The sequence below is a fragment of the Leptidea sinapis genome, chromosome Z, assembly GCF_905404315.1.
Source record: "Leptidea sinapis chromosome Z, ilLepSina1.1, whole genome shotgun sequence".
NCBI lineage: Eukaryota > Metazoa > Arthropoda > Insecta > Lepidoptera > Pieridae > Leptidea > Leptidea sinapis.
Window position 1 is genome coordinate 5,922,903 of NC_066312.1, and position 22,073 is coordinate 5,944,975.

Sequence of the window (22,073 nt, forward strand, 5' to 3'; positions counted from 1 at the left end):
AATTTTTGGATTTACTATATGTACCTATTACTCTCAGCCCGTATATTACAACCATTACAGTAAATTATTACTTATTGTGAAATTCCAAATATTCTACTATATTGAACTGTAGTTATTTATTATTATTATTATTATTATTATTATTATTATTATTATTATTATTATTATTATTATTATTAAATAACAGCTTATTCATAATTGATATAATTGTTGCTAAACGCAATCCAACGGTGAAGATGAAGACGTTCATTGACGTAAGTTACTCGTATAAGTTTCTCTGTAATATCATATCGTCGACATAAACTTGAGCTCTACAAAATATCGGACATCTGAATTGCTTTCACTGAAAACCCTCACCGTATTGAGTTGTAGATTAATTATGATGTATATTGACAATCTGTGTTAACGTATAAATTGCAAACCTCAATTCGAATGGCCGATTTCAATTTATAGCCTAAATTCACAGATTTGAACTCTACTCAATACAGAGATTGTATTGGCTCAGGTAGAAAGATGTTTCTACAGGAATAATGAAACAAAAAAATAATTGAATTAATATTATTTGTAGAAGGTTCATCCATGGCCCCAATAAAATACATAGTATATGTAATGATTGTAGAAAACACATTGTTCTTCGTTCCTTTTTCTCTCTTTCTTGATTAAATTATTACTGATAGTGTATCAGGCAGGTTTTTTTATAAATACAAGAGACTCTTCGGTGACTTAATTGTAATATAACATAGGACTGTAAAAATAATGAACATCTTAGACTTACCAAACCTTATTTTCGCAATGAACATATTATACATTTAATTATAAATCAGATATATTCCTAATTCTTAATTGACACATTAAAATATTTGAGTAATTTGATACTTATGATTATAATTTAAAACTTAAAATCTCTATTGCATGTCGTAAGAGCGAGCGTTTTACCAGGGCTAAAAATCAAAATTCCAACGTTTTGTCGAATAAAATTATTCTACCTTTATTACAAATTATTTCTGTCAATAAATTTCGCAAATGATATAAATCATAAAGTCATCGTCATTTATATAAATAACAAAAAGGTAATTTCCTTTGCAAAATCCCGGGTTAACTTGAAATGCAATTTAGTAAGGCGATTTAAATGCTACACGGCAATTTGGACGGCACAAATATATCTGTGCTGGAGGTCTATTACCAAAATCGAAAGCCGTAGTTTCGGTCCGAAACGAAAGATAGTCGAACTTCGAATTAAATCCTATTACCAAAGTATTTCGGATCCGAATAGTGCGGATGGATTTCGTTTCGGAACCATAGGCATAACCATAAAAAGTAAATGTCAATTGAATTTGGGAATAAGGTAAACGAAAGACAAAATGTCTAATCGCGAACTTTGTATCGATCTTCGGATCCGAAACACTTTCGTCATAGGGATATATGTACGATCCGTCAACCGAAACATCGTATTTCGATTTTGGTAATGGGGCTCCTGTTCGGACATAACTTGTTCCGAACTGTTCTGTAAAGGAGCTTAAATCAAAATATTTTTGCGAATACTGTATTGATTGATATATTGATGAAGAAACGAACTAAAAAATTAACAACACGATTCTTCATTCAAGTGTCATCGATCGACATAATATTTTAAAACAATATATCGCTCTTGGACAAAAATGCTCAATACGAACCATTCAAAGATGGGTGGACTTTCCTAGTTTCTGAACTACTAAGGTCGGAAAGCATTGAAATTGTATAATTCATTCAATTATTCTTGAATATTCCTTTTTTTGTTTGTAATTTTTTGTGTTTTGTCTAATCAGTGCCACTTAGCACTACTGTGCTAACTGGACAGTAAATAAATAAAAAACTAATATTTCTCATATACGAGTACTTCAACAGTTTTAAACGCTTAATATATGTGATATTAATCTATATATATAAAAATGAATTGCTGTTCGTTAGTCTCGCTACAACTTGAGAACGGCAGGACCGATTTGGCTAATTTTGGTCTTGAATTATTTGTGGAAGTCCAGGGAAGGTTTAAAAGGTTTGAATAAACACGAAAATCCTCGGATTTAAATAAAAACAACAATTTTGATTTTTTTTGACGTGTCCCCCGTCGTTCAGTAATCAAATGAAAATAATAGTTTAAATTGAATAACTAATTAGAATTTTTATATTTTTCTAACTTTCTAAAGAGGTAAAAAATAAACTAACTTAAAACACGGGTAACACTTAAAAAAGCAGTCCTTTTGTTTGTTTTAAGTTTATTTTATACAAAAGTTTAGGTCTTTTATTTATCGATTAAGGTAGTATGAAGTCTGCCGGGTCCACTAGTACTTAATATATTATTGTACATTTTCTTGTAACCTATACAAACACTTATAACCTTGATTCAACCGAGAGACGGGTTTAACAATTGTTTGAATTACTAAATTAATTCAAAATTATAAAATATTTACATTCTTGTACTTATTCAAAATTAAGTTGATAATTTCAATACAATATTCCATTATTACAGAATTGAATTGGATTGGTAATGTCGTTAGAAGGGCGTATTTGATTTTCGTTCACTCACTTATTATTAGTCCTAACACTTACAATGCTTCTATTTTCTTCACAACCATCGCTTTTCTCAATACAAAGGAATGCTAATTTTCATGTTCGTCAATTATTACATTTTTCATGTATAAATAATTTGGATTTAGAACAAAGTACTTTATCGTTGTGTGGCTTTTATTTCCATTTGAACTTAATAGAGCTGTAAAATTATTTTCCTTTGTATAATAAGATTTACTTACTCATTTTCAATACTAGTTTAACGAAATTAATAAAATAAAAACCAAACAAAATACTTCTTCTATCGCTTTCCAAATATTTGAGGATTTTATATCCAACATTTATATAAATTGTTTCACATCATGATTACAACCGTGTGATTACAAAAAATAAACTAAACATGGCTTAGACACGTGTTTTGTTAAACAATGTCTAACTATTAAAAAGACGTCTAAAGATTGACGCTTAATAACAGAAAGACACTCATTTGTAATAGAACTTTTTTTAAACAAGTGTTGAATCGTTTATATTTTTCCGTTATCTTGTTAATTGGGTAAGAAAATTGCGTCATCTGTGTCCGTATCTTTACTAGTGATCGAATGATTACTATTTTCACTGCTGTTATCGTAAAATTAAACATTACTTCACATTTCCGATATTCTCTTTCACTTTATCATTGAATGATCAGATATTTTGCATCATTTCGATGTTTTCCAACAAAATTTATTTAATTGTTGTCACGTCCATTGCATCATTTTCGTTTCTATTCGATTTCCCCTTTGTGTGCGAGGCATGCATATAAATAATTAATTAATCTATGAAGACAAGTCGGCCTTCATCCTTTGAGAAACTTGGAGATACTTAAGCCTTTGAAGGCAATTATCATGCTTTTCAATTAGTACCCCTCTGTCGCTTTCAGTGTTTTTTATATCGCTAAGCCATTTCATTCAAACTTTTTTTAATATCTCTAGACAGCTGCTATATAAAATAGACTCAACTATCATTGCTTAACAAACAAACTCAAACAAGGTAACAACAGTGTAAATGAAAATCGTAATTCCTGTTACTAAATCTAAATTAATAGCCTAAATTACTTTTTAATAGTTATACAATAGCCCCGATCGAAATAGAATTGTGTTCTTTTTTACTCCTTTTGGTAAAGGGAAGCCAGGGAGGAGTTATCTTTTTTCTTTTATAATTTGCTATAGTAACAACTGAAATATCACAGGCATCAAAATCCCATTTTTGACTTTTGAAATTAACAAAATTGTTCTTTACTTCACTTAAGCACCTTTTCTCTCATTTTAAAATTAAATTACATATTAATAAGTTTAATCGTGAGTTAACAACTCTATAATATACTTTCAAGTCTATTGAACAACGAAGTTTGCAAAGAGATATGATACTACAGAGAAAATTAATACTGAGCTCTACTAAATCTAGTAATTTTTGTTAAATGTTGTTTAGAGGAGAGAGTTGTATCTTAATGAGAGATTATATTCAGGCCCCATCTTCGTGATATCCGTGATCGGTCGGTCCTACGTTTGTTCGAGGCCAAAGATCTCAGCGGCGGGGTCTTCCCTGGCGCACTTGGTGTGGGTTCTGTTCGTCTGCCGGCTGCAGCGAACAGCTCGGCGTCTGCCAACTTGGAGGTATACTACTTTTTTTTTTATATAATATTGGATTGAATGTAAGAAACGGTTAACCATTTCACTATTTTTTATTAAACATCTTAAAAAATCCATTTGATTTCAGACATTAGTTATGTCTGAACATTAGAATCAGATAAATTGTGTTTAAAAATGTTTAATATCTCTAATAAATAAATAAAATGTGAGATTAGTTTCTAATATGATGTAACAATTAAATTCATACAACAGTTGAATTCTGCTATTCAACATTGTTCAAGGTTATTTAGCTTCCCTTCGTTGTCACATGAGTTTTAATTTTTGGGACTATATGTATTATTTTCTATGAATATATTATTGTTACAGGATCAAAGTACATATTTCAGTGAGCCTGAAATAGATGAACATATCCAACATGTTCATAAGGCCAAGGTAAGTCTCTAGTTTAATCCATAGATTGTAAATGAAATTAGATTTTTAATCAAGCAAACAATAAACTATAAGAAAGAGTATAATAATAAGATAAGCATAATGCTTAAACAAATAAAACAATATATGCAACATTTTTATATTTATTATATACTTAACGAACACAGTTACGAAACATAACAAGTTATACAAAACAACCAACCTTAACAAGTTTAGTTCTTGCTTAGAAAACCTAATACTAGTATCATTATTCTAAAATAAATAAGAAATGATCGTTAATGGCAAGTAAATAATAAAATTTAAACTGTGGGTACCAAAACGTCTTATATCGTATAAAAGTACTACTAACTTTGCAACTAACCTCAAACTTAGTAACACATTCAATATGTTATTTAATATTGGAAGTGGTACTCTAGAATCTAAATTTTGTACACACAACAAATATTCTAAAAAGCCCTACAAATTGGTAGTCCTTTATAATAATGAGCTCCGCTATAAAGTTTCTTTGGAGTATGTCTCCATGAAAGGACTTGAACCTTTTTGAATGGTTCGGGGGTGCAGCCGCTACATACTTGCATAACAGCCTTAACTTCTGCTTCCGCGGGTTCCCTTTCGTCACCCTGTAAAATTCACGTATTAGATCGAGCTTAACAAATAATTGTTTGTAGTTTCATCCACAAGGACCAATTTTAAGTAATTGACTCCGCTTTGGAAATGAAATTAAACAATTAAGATCAAGCGTTGTCCAAAAGTGACAAGTTACTTTAATTGCCAGTTGGAGTCTATTACAAATGTTTGAAACTGTAGCTGAAAAATGATCGTTGGAGCAACATGTATATTGTTTTAAGATACTCGAAATGGTGACAGGGAACAAATTTAGCATCATTTTTGCAATCCAAGATGGCCACCGAGTAAATTTGTCATTGCAACAATATGGATATCGTATTCCAGGTATTTGAGGAGGCAGAGAATGAATTTAGAATCATTTTTGAAATCTTACCTGAACTTTACATTACACGTGATATTTTCATTTAAGTATCATTGCAAGAAAATATTTATCGTTTCCAAGGTTGTCAGTGTAGCAGTGAACGAACATGGCACCTTTTTTAATTCCAAGATGGACCTAATATGGATATCGTTTCCCAAGTTGTCAGGGTGGTAGAAAACAAATTGGGAATGATTTTTGTAATCCAAGATGGCCATCGCAGTATATTATCATTGCAAAAATATAGTTTCCAAGTTTCTCGGGTGGCAGGGAAGGAATTAAGGATAATTATTTCGTCTGATGACGTTGGAACTGATCTGATTTTTGTATCAGAGAGGCAAAAGCACAAGTGGCTCACTACTTATGGGCATCCGCAATACCAGAGATAAAGCGATGAGAAGCTGGCCTATCTCTCAGGTAGCTCCCTTAATCTTATCGGTTTGGGAATACTGCAGCTGGCAAAAGATTCCGCAAAGTGGCTAGCAGAAGTTATAGAAAATATCTTCTCCGAACACTCCCTGTAATAATTGCGGAAGAAGATGTAGAGAGACGCCAAAACTTTATGCATCGCGAACACATGGCATGACACCCTTTCATAGAGAACCAATATATTCAATCCAATAGAGGCGGTGTCTTGAGGTGATGTACTGTCTCGCCACAAAAGTTTTTTTTTAGAGCCAATATGGATTTATTTTCTATGTGACGACGGAATCGAATGTCACTTGATATGTTATTGACAAATGATTTGCCGATAAATAATGGAGATCGATAAAGGCACACTTTCTAGCAGACAACGCGCAAGTCTGCGTCTACTTAGACTTGAACTGGACGAAATTTGAGTATCATGGTCTTGATTCCAGATATAAGTTTGATTTGGTATTCGTCCACGCTATCCCTATAGATGTTGGTATTACTGGTGTTTTTAGATACCCCTTGATATCGTATAGATAGCAATGAAATACACTTATTTGAAGATATCATTGAAATACAAAAGAAAAAAATGAATAACAAATTACTGGGCATTAGCCCAATCGAGACTTAACATCTTATGTGTCAAGGTGACGAGCGCAATTGTAGTACCGCTCAGAATTTTTCAGGGTTTTAAGAGTGGCAGTGTATTGTAATGGACAGGGCGTATTAATTACCTGAACGTCCTGCTCGCCTCGTCTCTTATTTTCGCTAAAAAAATAGATGAGAGCATTCAGCTTTGCGATAAACTGGCATTATTGGATTGGAGCACCGTTAATTACAACCTTAATTTTCAACGGTCTTATAAGCCAACAAGATTGTGACCCATTTTCGGAAGGTAGCTGTTGATTGACTCCTTATATTTGGAAAAATGTGAGGCAGTGGGAATGGGGTAGTTATTGCGTGATCCGAAATATTGGAGGTAAGCACCTCCGTGATAGGTTGCATTAAAGATATATTCCATGATTTTGAAACTATGCTAGATGAGTGCATAGTCTAATGTATTTCATTGATTATTTTATTTCATTTGCAAAATCTCACGAATATTAAAAACATTCAACTCCTTAAACTACATAGAAACTCATACATACCGTCATTTTCTGTAAGTTCTGAACTGGTAAATTCCCTACGACTCCTGCTAATCCATTTAAGAGAGATTGTTGAAACATGATCTCATCTTCTTTATTATCGTCAATAAGATCTGCACTAATCAAAGCTTCATCAACTATCGATCCATCAGATAGTGCCACAAGCCCACGCTTATCTTTCTTTCCTAAAAAATAGAAAGATATAAAGAAAGTTTATATCTTCAACTTTATTATTGATTATGATTCTATATTGTGATGTTCAAACCTACCTAAGCTTCGTTCCTCAAATAATTCTTTCTCTGGATTATCTCTCTTAGTTCTGCGTTCTTTTAAGTATCTTTTATATATTTTATGTGGTTTTAATTCGTCTATATATTGCACGTTAGCTGGGTTTAGTAAGGAACTAGACAAAATAACACTAGATGTATCTTTACTCGGTCCAAGTGGTGTGTTTGCGTATAGTTGGCTGCTTTTAACTTGTGATATTCCAAGCCCAGCCAAATGTGTTGGTGTTTGAGAAATATGGTTTGAAGGAATTTGATGTACGCCATTGTAAAGCTGTTCAGAGACATATCTATTTCCAAGTTGACCATTAATAAAGTCTTGTGTGAGCTGAAGACCATTAGGTAGCTGTATCGATACCATCTGTTGAGGTGGTTGTGCCAGATTAATTTTTGGAGGCTTCTGCAACTGACCACTGACGAGAAAATGTCCATTACCAATTGGGGTTGGCTCTGGAGGTGGGGGTTCAGTGATAGCTTCTGTATTTATTTCAATTGCTGAGCCATCATGCTTAAAGTGGTGAGCGTGGTGGTGTTTATGATCTCTATGCGCCTTTCCAGCCGTTAATGCAACGTGATATAATTGTAACATTGTAATTTCTCCTTTTAAGCCCGATTGCTCTAAAACAACATTTAAAGGTTTATATTAAAATTTATTGAAATCTAACAAGATCATTAGAAATTGAAATATACTAACTTTTAACAGGTCCTTCAATACCATCATCTTTATAAAGTAATGATTGTTCTTGGCCACTCACAGCAATACCTCCACCTTTTATTACGTGGCCTACAAGCTATAAAAGATTATATTAATACTTTTTTATAAATGGAAATGTATATGTCAAAATTTCTAATTGTACTATTATTACCCTATTGTTAAATCCTCTTCCAACTCTTTCAGCATTGACCCATATTTGCCATTCACCAGTTTTTCCATTCCATGATTGACAGCTGTGGTACCAACTGCAAAGAAATAATACTTCATTAAAATAACTGTTCTTTATTTTATTTTCATCATGCAGATGTGACTTTATCTGGGTAGATTTGAGAGTTCACACTTCTAACTTATAGACGCTTAATAACGGGCAAACACAGATAAATAAACAGGAACTATTAGCAATTATTTACGATATGCTGTGACCAATGAGCAGTCAAGACTCTGCGCCCGATCACCTCACTAGGTGGCATGAATTGTTTGCTTTGCGATAATTGATATAAGAAGTTTACTGGGTTATAGCTATAGTCCGACAAACTCGTGCGCGGCTGTCCCTCGGGGTGGAGACTCTTAAACTAAGCGCTTTAGGATAGTCACTATAAATATTTCTTATAAATTACTGAATTCACCATATGTTGAGCTCGTGAGAAGAACGTACAAGAAACACAACGGCCACTCTTTTCAATCAATTAGAGTATATTACAATGGCTGTAATATACATAATAAATAAGTTTGTAAGGTACCCAATATATGAATCATGTTTTAATAATATAAATTATTACATAAAAAGTAATAAACAATAAACTGTATACATATAAATGATATTATATTGGATGCAAAAACCTTTAGAGCTTGAATTCAATGTTTGTGTAAGGATTCTTCGTGAACATGATGATTACTGTCATCGCGCATCCAATAAATGGGTACAATTATTTATTAACTATAACAGATCGACCTGGCACCTACACTATAACTTTTTTTTTGTTAAACAATTTAAGTGAAACAAACAGGAGTTTTACACAATAAATACAGGCTTAGCCATTTATGAGATTAACACCCATTAACAGACAATGTTTAAATTGCTAATTTTCAACAAATTAGTACAAAAATTGTGCATGCTAACTATTTTATGTTATGTATACGTCGCAGTGAGATCGTTCAATCCGTGACATATATATTAGGTCCTTACATATGAAATTGGCGTATTTCGTACTGGCCACTTTAATCACGATGTTCTCCCCTTTGGTAAGGAATTCCAAATTCCAATTTGTACAGCTATTTACTCATGTATTTGTGCTTCGATGACCGTCATTCGTTTGTTTTTTTCTTCTGTTTGTTTCTGTTTCCGTCACTCATTTTACAAAATGGAAAACTTAAGGTATCGCATTATTTACGAGTACGAGTTCCGCCGTGGCACTAGTGCTGCGGAAATGATTCGAAGTGTGAATGATGTGTATGGCGATCATGTTGCAAAAGAAAACACAGTTCGTTTTTGGTTCCAACGTTTTCGTTTTGGAAATTTCGACCTGCAGAACAAGCCCCGTGGACGGCCTGAGACCCAAGATGATATTGAAGTCTTGAAGGCTATTGTGGAAGCGGATCCATCGGAAACCACGTCCGAGTTAGCTGCAGGCTGCGGTGTTAGTGATTAAACTGTTTTAATTCACTTGAAGCAAATTGGGAAGATTAAAAAGCTTGAAAGGTACCTCACGCATTGACTGAAGCAAACCGGCAAACGCGCGTCGACTGCTGCGTTACATTAATGGATTCTTTACGATAATCGGAATCGCTCAGCGCAATGGTTGGATCCTGGCCAGCTAGCCAAATCCTGCCCCAAGCGAAAATTAACCCCGAAAAAGTTACTTGTAAGCGTTTGGTGGACTAGTGCCGGTATTGTTCATTGCAATTTTCTCAAATCTGGCCAGACTATTACGGCTGATGTCTATTGTCAGCAATTGCAAACCATGATGGAAAAGCTAAGGGCTAAACAATCTAGACTGGTCAATCGCTCCACGCCACTACTACTTCACGACAACGCTAGACCACACACTGCACAACCCAAGACGGCTACCAAATTAGAAGAGCTTCAATTGGAATGTCTAAGGCATCCTCCGTAGTCCCCGGACCTTGCTCCAACAGATTACCATTTTTTTCGAAATTTGGACAACTTCTTGCAAGGGAAAAATTTTAACTCTGATGGGGCAGTCCAAATCGCCTTCTCAGATTTTATTGATTTTTTTAGTAAAGGGATTAGTGAACTACCTATGAGATGGCAAAAGTGCATAGAAAACAATGGTTCATACTTTGATTAATTAAATATATTATATTTAAAAATATTCGACTTTTTGTTCCTCCCATACAAAACGCCAATTTCATATGTAAGGAGCTAATATATATAAGCAGTTTATACCAGCCTCCTGCTATGCTATTAACATGATCTAGTAAAATAACTACTTTTTACAATAAGTCAAGTATAGAATCAACGAATGAAAGTATAATATAGAAATATTCTACATAATAAAGACCCTCTGTCTATATAATATAGCTGGTATGTATATATATAAATATACTATACACATCTTTGATCATCTAACTGCGACTTATAGATAAGTACTTGCTGTAGACGCTAATAATTATTTATATTCATATCATCAATTCGTAAATTTAAGAAACCGACCGAGTGCTTTAAACTAAAGCGGACGAACGCTATACGCCGCAAGAAAAACAAGAACCAACCCAAAAAGTGAGTAATTAAATTATAAGTAACCTTCATAGTTAGTGGTTAATCAAAGCAGTTTATATAATTACCTTACGTAATTATCTAAACTAGTATGTCAATAACTTCTAAAATTAAATAAATAGTCAGTAACTTCTGTTGGCTGCAATATTTAGAGGTCCTCTGCAATTACAACCATGATAAAACTGGAGTGGTAATTATTGCAAATGCCTTTTACTTTGAAAGAGACAGATATGCGTGAGATCTGTGAAAATATTTGCAGTCATTTGCGATTATTTCACTCATTTTTCTGATAACTCCATAATAAATAAGTAGGCATTTCCCATAACTCACTGGTAAAGTTTTAAAGTTTGCATGGTTATTATAATTTCTGTTCCTTCTTTTTCAAAATTTTATTATTACGGGAATTCTAACATTACGATTAAAGAATAGGTATCTTCTTTTACAATCATTAAAAAATAATTAAATTAAAATCGAATCATTTTAAAAATTCTCAGAAACGATTAAGATCAGTTACAAAGTTTAATCCATATTGTCTTAGTAAATTAATCATTTTAAGAGATTTGTTGTTTAATTGTGAGTTATAGAAAATTATCCCTCGTGCCAGGATATGTGCATAATTCAGCCAGTGTTATTTTTCATAAAATTCGAAAAAGGGCACATTTCGTAGAATTCCGAGAAATTTTCGACAAAAATAGATCTCCATCTATATCCTCCGATAATGGTCTATGTAATTATGTTAAATTAAATATAACTTTGCGTAAAATTCGGGATGTTCCCCATTTGGAAATTGCATTTTAATTATAGTGTGGCCTTTTTTGTGGAATACATCAATCAAAACCATAAACTTAATGAATATGAAATTAATATTATACTAGCGTATAGAACACCTGACAACCCGATAGTATGTTGTGGTTTAATATTGAAAGCGTGGCTGACTGTTTACGACCTATCAATCGGGTACAGTCACAAAAGATTTGCCTTTCTATCTTGCTGTATCTCCGTTAGAAATGTTCTTCTCTCTCTCTCTCGCTTTGTATGTCTATACGCTAATATTTTGTAAGTCTATGATCAAAACATTAATAACTTGTTGCTATACCCTCGTAAGACCTGCGGTCCCTTAAAAAGGACTAAATAATCATAGTCATTAAGGCCGAGAGATTTGAAATAACGAGTTGCAATTAATGCCGACGTCATCCAACTTACACACGAGATCGAGGTAAAAAAAAATCTCAAATAATTTTAGTAATGTTAGGTTTATCACTTTAATTATGCATGATAATTAGACTTAAATTATCAATGAACACTCCTATACAATTATTTACTGGATTCTGTGTGAATTCCAACCAGGAGTTCAAAAGAAACATTTATAGTCTCTTGCAAGGGACCTTCAAGGGTATGGTCTTAGTATTCTTTCAAGTTTTCATTCAGTATTTATTGTTATTATTGTATATCAAACATTGTTTTTGAAAATAGCCTAGTAGTTAATATTTTCGTACGAAAAACGCTAACTGGATAATTTTTATAGCCATAAAAACCTACAGTACTTCCATAGGTACTAATTATGAATGTTGACATATTCATACAATTATTTAAGCTCGTTCTATGAAATGCATTAAAATATATAAACTGTATCATTATAGCAGTATGCATTGAAGTTAAATGTTGTAAGAGTTTTGAATGGTATAGTTTTTAATTTGTTTGCTTAAAGTAGTGGTTAAAACCGGAGGTACTTTTAAAAGAACTAAATTTTTTTCTACTTTTTTTTTTGAAAATCTCTTCAAAACATCTTAAGCAATGTCACCTATTACATTTAAAAATCTATAGTTGAAGTGCTCGTCGGTACCTAGTTATTATACACTGCTCTCGAATAACCTTCGGTCTTACGAGGATATTTGAAACATCATAAGGACTAAAACTGTCTAAAACACTTACTATATTTTTATCGGCACTTTTGAAATGAAGAAATAGGTTTATACAGTAGTTTCCATATTTTAAGAAAAATAATATGATGTTTTTTATAACTCTTATATTTATATTTTTTTTAGATTCCCTAAGGAGGTCGCCCCTTCTAAATTATTTAAAATTACTTTAAATAACTAAATGAGAATGCTCATTTTGAATGCGGATCTGTACATTTTATTTTACTATTCATTAACAACAATATTTTGTCAATGTTTAATTATATTTTAATAATATTCAACATTTACTTCATTAAATTTACTAGCAATTTTTTTTTCTAATTTACTATCTATCAGTTAACTATAAAAATGTTGTTAATCGAACCGATAAATTATTATTACAAAATAATAATATATCGACCCGATGTATTATATAGTCTATACATATATAGTATATGTTATAAATTTATAAAGTTTATGTTATATTTTTATAATTTTTCTTCCTCTCACTTTCCACTATATGGTAGTAATAAGAGTTTTATTATATAGTATTACTCGTAGATAGTAGAAGCCCGCTGAGTCATTGCGCCCGTTCCGCTCAGGCCTGAGGCATTATTAGTTTTTGAATGGGCGTTATATTATTAATTGAAATACTTATTATGTAGTCAAGAAAATATGTAAAGTATATAAATTATTTACAGTTGTTGTATACCGTAGTATGTAGCTCTGTTGCAATTTGAAATTCATCTATAGAAAATTTAGTATTGATAAATCTATATATTGGCAATGTATTATAACGGGTGATTTTTTAAGAGGATTTATCTTTAAGGAGGGATTAATCCTTATCGGAATCGATAGAACGATCAATACAATTTAATGTTTGAAGATGATTTTATGCAAATGCTGGCCGCGGCTCCGGTTTAGATGGCCCATTCGCAAGGCCCAATTTCGGCACACTCTCTCCAACATATCAGCCGGTATATCACGAATAAATGCTTCAATATTGGCTCCCAGTGCGTCAATCGTTGCTGGTTTATCCCTGTAGACATGAGCCTTAACATGGCCCCACATGAAATAGTCCAAAGGCGTCTATCTAAGGATCACACGATCTAGGCGGCCAATTGACGGGCCCAAAACGTGAGATAAACTGTTCACCGAAGGCGGCTCTCAATTGGGCCATTGTTTCGCGTGCCGTGTGGCATGTGGCACCGTCTTGTTGAAACCACATGTCAGGCATGTCCAATTCTTCCATTTTGGGCAAAAAAAAATCGCCAATCATCACACGGTAGCGCTCGCCATTCACAGTAACGTTTCGGCCATTGTCGTCTTGGAAAAAGTACGGCCCGATGTTGCCACCGGCCCATAATCCACACCAAACAGTACATTTTTCGGGATGCAGTGGTAGCTCTTGCAATGCTTCGGGCTGGTCTTCACTCCAGATGCGGCAATTGTGCTTATTGACATATCCATTCAACCAGAAATGAGCTTCGTCGCTGAACACAATTTTTCGATAAAAAAGTGGATCTTCCTCCAACTTTGCGAATGCCCATTCACCAAATGTTAGACGTTGTGGGAGGTCGTGTGGCTTCAATTCTTACACCAGCTGTATCTTGTAAGGTTTTACACCCAAATCCTTTCGCAAAATTTTCCACGTAGTGGAGTAACAGATGCCAAACTGAACAAGTTTGACAATGACACAAGACACGATTCACGCGTGATCTGTCAAAAACAGTGTTGCCAAAAAGATACCAGCAAAAAATCACCCGTTACCAATCAGTAGAAAGAATATTCAATGTTATTTTCATTCCCTATACAAAATATTATTGATTATTAACTTGAATAAATTATATAATAGCTGAAGCTATTCATGTTTATTATAGATATAGTCTATTTAAGTTATGTAGAGGTGAAAGTTTAAGTAGAAATGTAGCATGTTTGATGAAGCATTAGAAATCATTAAACTATTGTAGAAGATTGTTTTTTTTTTCATTTAATCCTCAATTCAACTATCATGAATTTAGTAAAAACACCAATATAGTGAAAACGACCAACAAAGTTAAAGTACTTATTAGTAATATTGAAATATTCAATTAAAAGAAATTCTATAACTCATACCACTGTCGAATATTATCACACACGTAAATGAAAACATTAGGAAACAAAACAGAAAGTTAAATATAAATATGTTTATTTGAATGAAAATAAGAAGAAGTCATATAACTGTGCATATAACCCATATCTCAGTATAGCAAAACAATTTAATAAGTATAAGACATTTCTACCATTTAAACATTTACAATTGAATATATTAAACAAAAGAAACCTTTGCTAAAAATGAACACAAACTTTATAAAGAAATTAGTTTATTTTTGTTAAGACATCATCTTTTCAGGGAGATCTTTTTTTCACTACATAATAATGGATTTTAGGTGAATTTGAAAGTAGGTCTTATACTTATAAAATTGTGAATATTTGTCTGAAGAGTTGCATCGTAACCTGAGTGGCGGCGACCACTTAACATCAGGACAAAATATTGGTGAAAATTTCTTTTTTACGAAATAGGAGAGCAAACAAATGACATCCAGGTAACTAGGATGACAGGAATTAGGTATAATAGCTCTTGGATTACTTATCTGAAACGAAACTTAACTTACATACTTTCGGCAAGACGCATAATCATACGACTCAACGTCTTAACATAACGCCAAAGGATCGAAACTAACACAGAGTATTGTATAAGATTTAGAAATTCAGTAAGGCTTCAAGCTGAACTCCTGAGACCAAACCGCCTTTTAATATAGGGATTACTTAATGGTTTTCATAAGGAAAAAATACGCAGCAAAACTTACCTGTGTTTACAATTGGAAGTAATTCCAGAAAAACATTCAGAACCACAATCATGTCCAGATTGAGTTAAGAACGTGGTCACGTGATTCATATTAACGGACTGACAAAAAATGGCAGCCTTACTGTCATTCTTTAAATGACATCATGACTTAGCAGCCCAACCCACATGTATGGAATACACTAATATTTATTAAACTTTAAACACGAATTCGTGGCTTGGAACGTTTTTCAGGAACTACGTCCAATTATGAATGATTCTTTGTTGGTCTGATATTTCAAATTGAACACAAAGAGTACTGTTCGTTATCTCGAGGATACTTATAAAATCTACTCGCTAGGACCCCGGAGAAAGTAAGTACATTTTTGTATGGAGACATCGTATCTACGAGAGTACTTCGTTGAGCATTGAAGTAATCTATGTATATTTTTCCAGATTGGGATAGTATTAAGTTATTGTGAATCTTATCTTAAAGTTTTTATAATCTACTATACCATTTACCTACTAATGACCCTATTATAGTAAATATTAGGAAGCCGGATAGATTATGGGTACCACAACGGCGCCTATTTCTGCCGTGAAGCAGTAATGCGTAAACATTACTGTGTTTCGGTCTGAAGGGCGCCGTAGTTAGTGAAATTACTGGGCAAATGAGACTTAACATCTTACGTCTCAAGGTGACGAGAGCAATTGTAGTGCCGCTCAGAATTTTTAGGTTTTTCAAGAATCCTGAGAGGCTTTGTATAATATGACCACGCACATACACGTCCGAGTTATTCGTTCTGTCCGCCATCGTTCGAGATAATCAATTTTGGTGTAGGCGAGCCATAAAACTATAATAATACATTGATATATATAAATTATATTTATAAAGATAATATTAAGCCGGGTCTTCTTATAATGAACTAGAAACATCTCGCATGTCTGGCGAGGTGAGTGAAAGTCGGACAATGGCTAACCTCTGTTGGCCATCGGTCTATATACGAGTACGAGAGTAAGAATGTGCACATGTATGACGTTCTACTTTAACGTCGCTAGTGAAAATAAGTGCCCTTCTTAGCATATTTATTATCTCTCGTCCTCTCTGCATTTTAATATTTTTAGGTATGATCCCTATTCATATTGTTTCTGTATCGTATCTGTAATACTAAATGGGAAGTTATACGTGTCAAAGTTCTTTAAATCTCCATTATTTTAAGCCGTTTTAGCAATCACATTATCTATAAACAATATTTATGAATAACTCCAGATAGCGTTAGGTAAGTATTCCATAAAACAGTATAAAGGTTTCAATGGCGGATTAATCTTAAGACATGAATGTCACAACTAATATAAAATATCAACATACATAGTGTCTTCTTTAACGAAACTTTAGTGATCTAAGGTGCGTATTCTAGAGGGCTTTTTCATGCACAGTTATTTAGACAGTGACAAAACACACTTGATCACGGATTACGTATTAGGACGACTACTAAAACAGATATAGGACAGTTATTTACTCTGGCTCAGATAGTAAGCTATAAAAACGGTAAGTAATTAGGACAGTTACTGCCAGAAAACCGTTGAATTTCAGCTTCATAACCGAAACTTTTAGCGGTAGCAATAATGGAAGAATTTTAATAAAATTACAAACAACAGCATAAGACTTTTAATAAAAAAAAATATTGCGAAACCGAATTAGCAGTGCGCAGGGGATATATCTCGCCGGACAGATGGCCGTCGGAGCAGCAACGTCGAATGGCGTCCACATACCAGTAAGTCCAGTACCAAAGACCAGTTTTGGAAGGCTCCTACAAAGTGGACCAATGATCTGGTCAAGATCGCCGGAATTGGTTGGATAACGGCAGTGCAGGACCGATCGTAGTAAAGATCTTTGTTTATATGATGATGATAAGAATTTCCAGAACCAGTTAGCTGTTAATACCTGAAAAGCTATTTTATACATTTTTCTTACAATACCGTCTATAGAAAACTTCCGTTAAACGTATCCTGGAATACAGAGATATACCTGAATCACTTATAGCGACGTTTGTAAGTAGCAGTCGCGAGACTCGTAGTCTATGCTTGCGCCAGAAACACAAAGATCTCCTCTCTCCCTTAACGCCGTGGAGCCGCGAATTAGTTTGTTGCGTAGGTATATAGTTAAGTCAATTATTTAAATTTTTGGGTTTTACTCCCCTGAAGCTCTATAGACAATGAAAAAAAGCACTCTTATAAATAATATGGTGTTGGAAGGGACCTAAAATCTGATAGTGATGATTATGATACTTGATGTGGCTTCGTAAAGTATGACTCTAATTAAATTACTTAAATAACTTACAGAATCTAAGAGCAGGTTTTCATAAATATATATAGGCTTAAAATGATATTGATATGTGATATGTCATCGTTAATAATAAAAAAAAAAACATAAGTGCTAGTCAAGCTAATGAGACGCATGTAAAATTTTGTGAAGAGGATAATTGTAACGGCTGAATCATATACATTTACCTGTTTGTGTCTGTTTCTATCGTCTCGTTTTTTCGTTTAATTCGATATACATATTTCAGTAAAGTTAAGCTTTATTTAAATTTAATAAACTTGAAAAATTTCAACTTATAAAAAAACATCGGGATCAAGCATAATCTAGTAATGCCTTACTCGTTTAGTTTAGTAGCTAGTGAAATTACTGGGCAAATGAGACTTAACGATGCCTCAAGGTAGCGAGCGCATTTATTGTAATACTCAGAATTTTGTGGATTTCAAGAATCCTGAGCGACATTCCATTGTAATGTACAGGTCGTATTCACTACCATCAGCTGAATCTCATGTTGGTTTCGTCCCTTATTTGACAGGTTAAATATAACAGGTTACAATCAGACCATCATTCTGAATATATTAGCCCTGAAAATACTGAAGAACTAATACGACATCCAATACTATAAATATCTTCTTACAACTACAATTGTCAGTATTTACAGCGTCATCTTACTAATCATTTTTAGGAGGCATTTCATTTACACCCTGTACATTTGCTCGGCTGCCTTGCATCGATTTTCGTATTCCGAATAATTCACGCTTACACCTAAATTGAACATCACTGATATTGCATTCGAAATTACAATTTCGCATCAACGAGAGTATAACTACTGTGTACATACATCTTCAGTAAACAGTGACTGAATACGTGGAATCACGTGATCATCAAACGTACAAGTGAAATTCAGAGCTCAATGGGCAGAATGTATCCGGTTATATCCGGTCTATAGCATGTGTTGATTAGCAAGAATAATAGTACCACTGTGTTAGCTTAGAAACATAATATTAGGTTATTGCATCGTTATTGTTATACACAGTTATTATTCAATCGAAACTCACAAGACATTTATAAAAAAATGCAACCCCTCGTACTGAATACGTTTTCTCATAAAAATTATATAAAAAAAATCAGAAATGTTAGAACAACTATCAGGCATATTAAAACTTAAATTGCTATTCCGCTCTCTGTCTCCAATACCAGAGAAATTAGTGAATCAGAACTGGCACTTGTGTACGTGCACGTATTTGTTGTATTTTTTTAAGACACTCATTTCGTGAATACCTGAAAACACCTAGCTGTAGGAAAGTTAGTGGAGGAAAGTTACATGAAAACTCCACTGTAGATAAACGTCCCAACAGCCTGGTACAGAGAATGAACGGGTTAACTTGACAACAATGCTCGAGATAAAATGAGGTAAACAAGAAACAATGAAGCGACGCGACAACTGAATCGCTGACAATTTGGGCAGCATTGCTTATAAATTAAGTTGCATAGACTTGTTCTTAAATTACTAAAACTTTAATAGAAATATGTTTCGTAATGTATTTAATTTTATTCAAACGAAACAAATCTTATACCTATATATACAATAATAATAATAATATTGGCAGACTTTTATGCAAATTATCTTGCCCCAAACTAGGCATAGCCTGTACTATGGGTACAAGACAACGATATATTTAATACAAAATACTTACTTAAACATACATAAATACATATAAACTAACATATGACTTGGAAACGAACATCCATATCATCATATAAATGATTGCACCTACCGGGATTCGGCCCCAGGACCTCTGGCTTTGTAGTCAGGGTCACTAACCATTCGGCTTTATGGGTCGTCAATTAATGATAGTTAATAATCAATGATTACATTAAATAAAAACTATAATTACGGGGAAGTGTATCAAGAATACTGGCAGCATTTCCGCGATGGATGGCTAGGCTGATCCGTTGACCGAAATAGCTACCAGCGCTTGGGTTATCAGTAGTAGTATTGAGGCGTAAGTACCTTGTAACCACCGGCCAAGTGTCTCGACACCAAATGGCAAAAAAATGTATGACTCACTGTGACTAAAATATTTGTAACTTAATTGATTTAAATCACCACACACTTAATACATGTCGTATGATACTTACGTCAACTGGTTTTGTACAATTATCCTCTTCTCTTCTACTTTGCATTGAGGTGAACGTTGAGAAGCAGTTTATCTATACCGTTACAATTTATTTCAAATAACTATCGCTAAACAGTTGAACTCGTAATTTCTTATGTACGTAATCTTATGTCTCATAAAAACATGCTAGTAAATAAAAAATATAAAAATAATATTGATAATAATATCTTCGTTTATAATACAGAACCTATTAGCTTTTTATCTTTCAATTAATAATGTAATATTAAAATAACAGCATACTAATGCTTTTTATGTAGATATGTTTTACTAGGTACAAATAACTAGGGGACAGTTAAAAAGTCGACTTTACAAAATATATATCACAATATTATTAACTATTATTTATATCAACTATTGAGAGTTGTAAGCCCTGTCTCCGTTTTCAAGACATAAGATATTAGCAATCTCAATAGCCAATTAATTTAAACTACAGCGCACTTTATACCAGGCAATCTGATTTGCGGTAGGAAAGCTGACGCAACGGGACTCATCTAGACGGATTCCTCAGCATCGAAGGAGAGCCGTTGTTATAAGTATACAACATTGTCTTATTAGTCATTTAAATTGTATTACATTAGAACGTAAGGCTTAATGAGAGGAAGGACAAGAGGGAATATGCATGCACGCGAGGAGCTATACTTCTTAGGTATCATCATCATCAGCCGGAAGGCCTCCACAAAATATCTCAGCGGTGATTGGTACTGCGCTGTCCTCATCCAACGTACAACGTCCTTCTTTTTCGTTACAAAATAATAATCTTTAGATAAATATTTATCGTGCTATATTACGTTTATATAAAGAAAAAAGAGTGTGAGTACTTATGTACACGCGTTGGAAGTTATACTTCTTTGGCGTATGGAAAAATAAATCAAATTTTAACAAATAGTTAGATGAAAGATAGTATAAACACTCGGCATTTAAGGTTAATAAACAAGTATAGAAAATTAATTATAATTTTTTTATTTATACATGAAATTTGTTAATATACCAGAAATAAATCAAAACGAAAAAAAAAAATATTTTTTAGATAATAATGTAATAATTTTTAATTAACGATGTAAATAAATTATACATACCGACAATTAACCTCAAATCTATAAATGCACTCGAAACAGTTTATTCAAATCAGTTTTATCACTAATATTCAATATATATAGATATACTTATAAATTATTAGTAAATACTATCACCGTCGTATATGAAATTGATTTAATAAAAAAACCAAAATAATATTTATTTATTCACACTGTTTAATTGTACTGTTACGAAACACGTTTTCTAAATATAAAAATACTAGAATATACAACTTGAACATAGTTATCGATTTTCATGCCACCTAGAACTAACTTCACGATGTAGAATTCAGGTGTCGGTGTGCGCGCGCATCGTAAAAATTCAATCTCATTTTTCTCCATCGCGCCAAAAGAAGTATAACTCCAACAATATTTGAATAAATAAAGTTTTAAGACCTTATTTATTTCAATATTGTTATATATAAACCGATGAAAGTAATAATAATTTAGTTAATTTAGTCTGAAGTATGATACAAATGGTCTAGTTGACCAACTAAGGTCACGGTGTCGAATTTAGATGTCGGTGTCAGTGTGCCTATGTCCCACTGATAATTTTTCTCAAATGCGCCAAAATAAGTATAACTTCAACAATACGCTTTTATATCTTTATAACATAATGATAAATATAAATACTCCAAAAATACTCGGCAACATGGCAACGGTCAAATTGAATTATAAAATAGCGTTACAAATGTCGAAATAATCTGATCTGTTTCAGACAGTTTAATATTGTTTTATAAACGCTACAGTAATATTTATACAGATTTTCAGTTTAAACAACATCTCACACGATGGCTAAAACGAAATAGATTGCTTTGTACCAAAGTGTTGTAACGCTTAGAAAAAAAAACACTCTATAAAACATATTGGAATCATTAATGGGAACCTGCAAGAATACTA

General features: G+C 33.0%; 2 protein-coding genes across 2 annotated transcripts in view; one reads left to right on the forward strand and one right to left on the reverse strand.

Moving 5' to 3' along the window:
• Positions 1–22,073, forward strand: part of LOC126978655 (coiled-coil domain-containing protein AGAP005037) — a 281,533-nt gene that overhangs the window by 132,319 nt on the left and 127,141 nt on the right. The window contains exons 8-9 of the mRNA XM_050827640.1: positions 4,049–4,196; positions 4,539–4,604. Coding sequence (XP_050683597.1) covers positions 4,049–4,196; positions 4,539–4,604 — 214 coding nt within the window. The remainder of the gene's footprint in view (positions 1–4,048; positions 4,197–4,538; positions 4,605–22,073) is intronic.
• The window catches only part of LOC126978659 (uncharacterized), a 78,411-nt gene continuing 61,066 nt past the window's right edge, over positions 4,729–22,073 (reverse strand). Inside the window, exons 5-9 of the mRNA XM_050827649.1 lie at positions 8,293–8,386; positions 8,121–8,217; positions 7,412–8,044; positions 7,146–7,327; positions 4,729–5,221 (exon numbers count right to left, since the gene is read on the reverse strand). Of these exons, the coding sequence (XP_050683606.1) occupies positions 5,048–5,221; positions 7,146–7,327; positions 7,412–8,044; positions 8,121–8,217; positions 8,293–8,386 (1,180 nt within the window). The 3' untranslated portion in view covers positions 4,729–5,047. The remainder of the gene's footprint in view (positions 5,222–7,145; positions 7,328–7,411; positions 8,045–8,120; positions 8,218–8,292; positions 8,387–22,073) is intronic.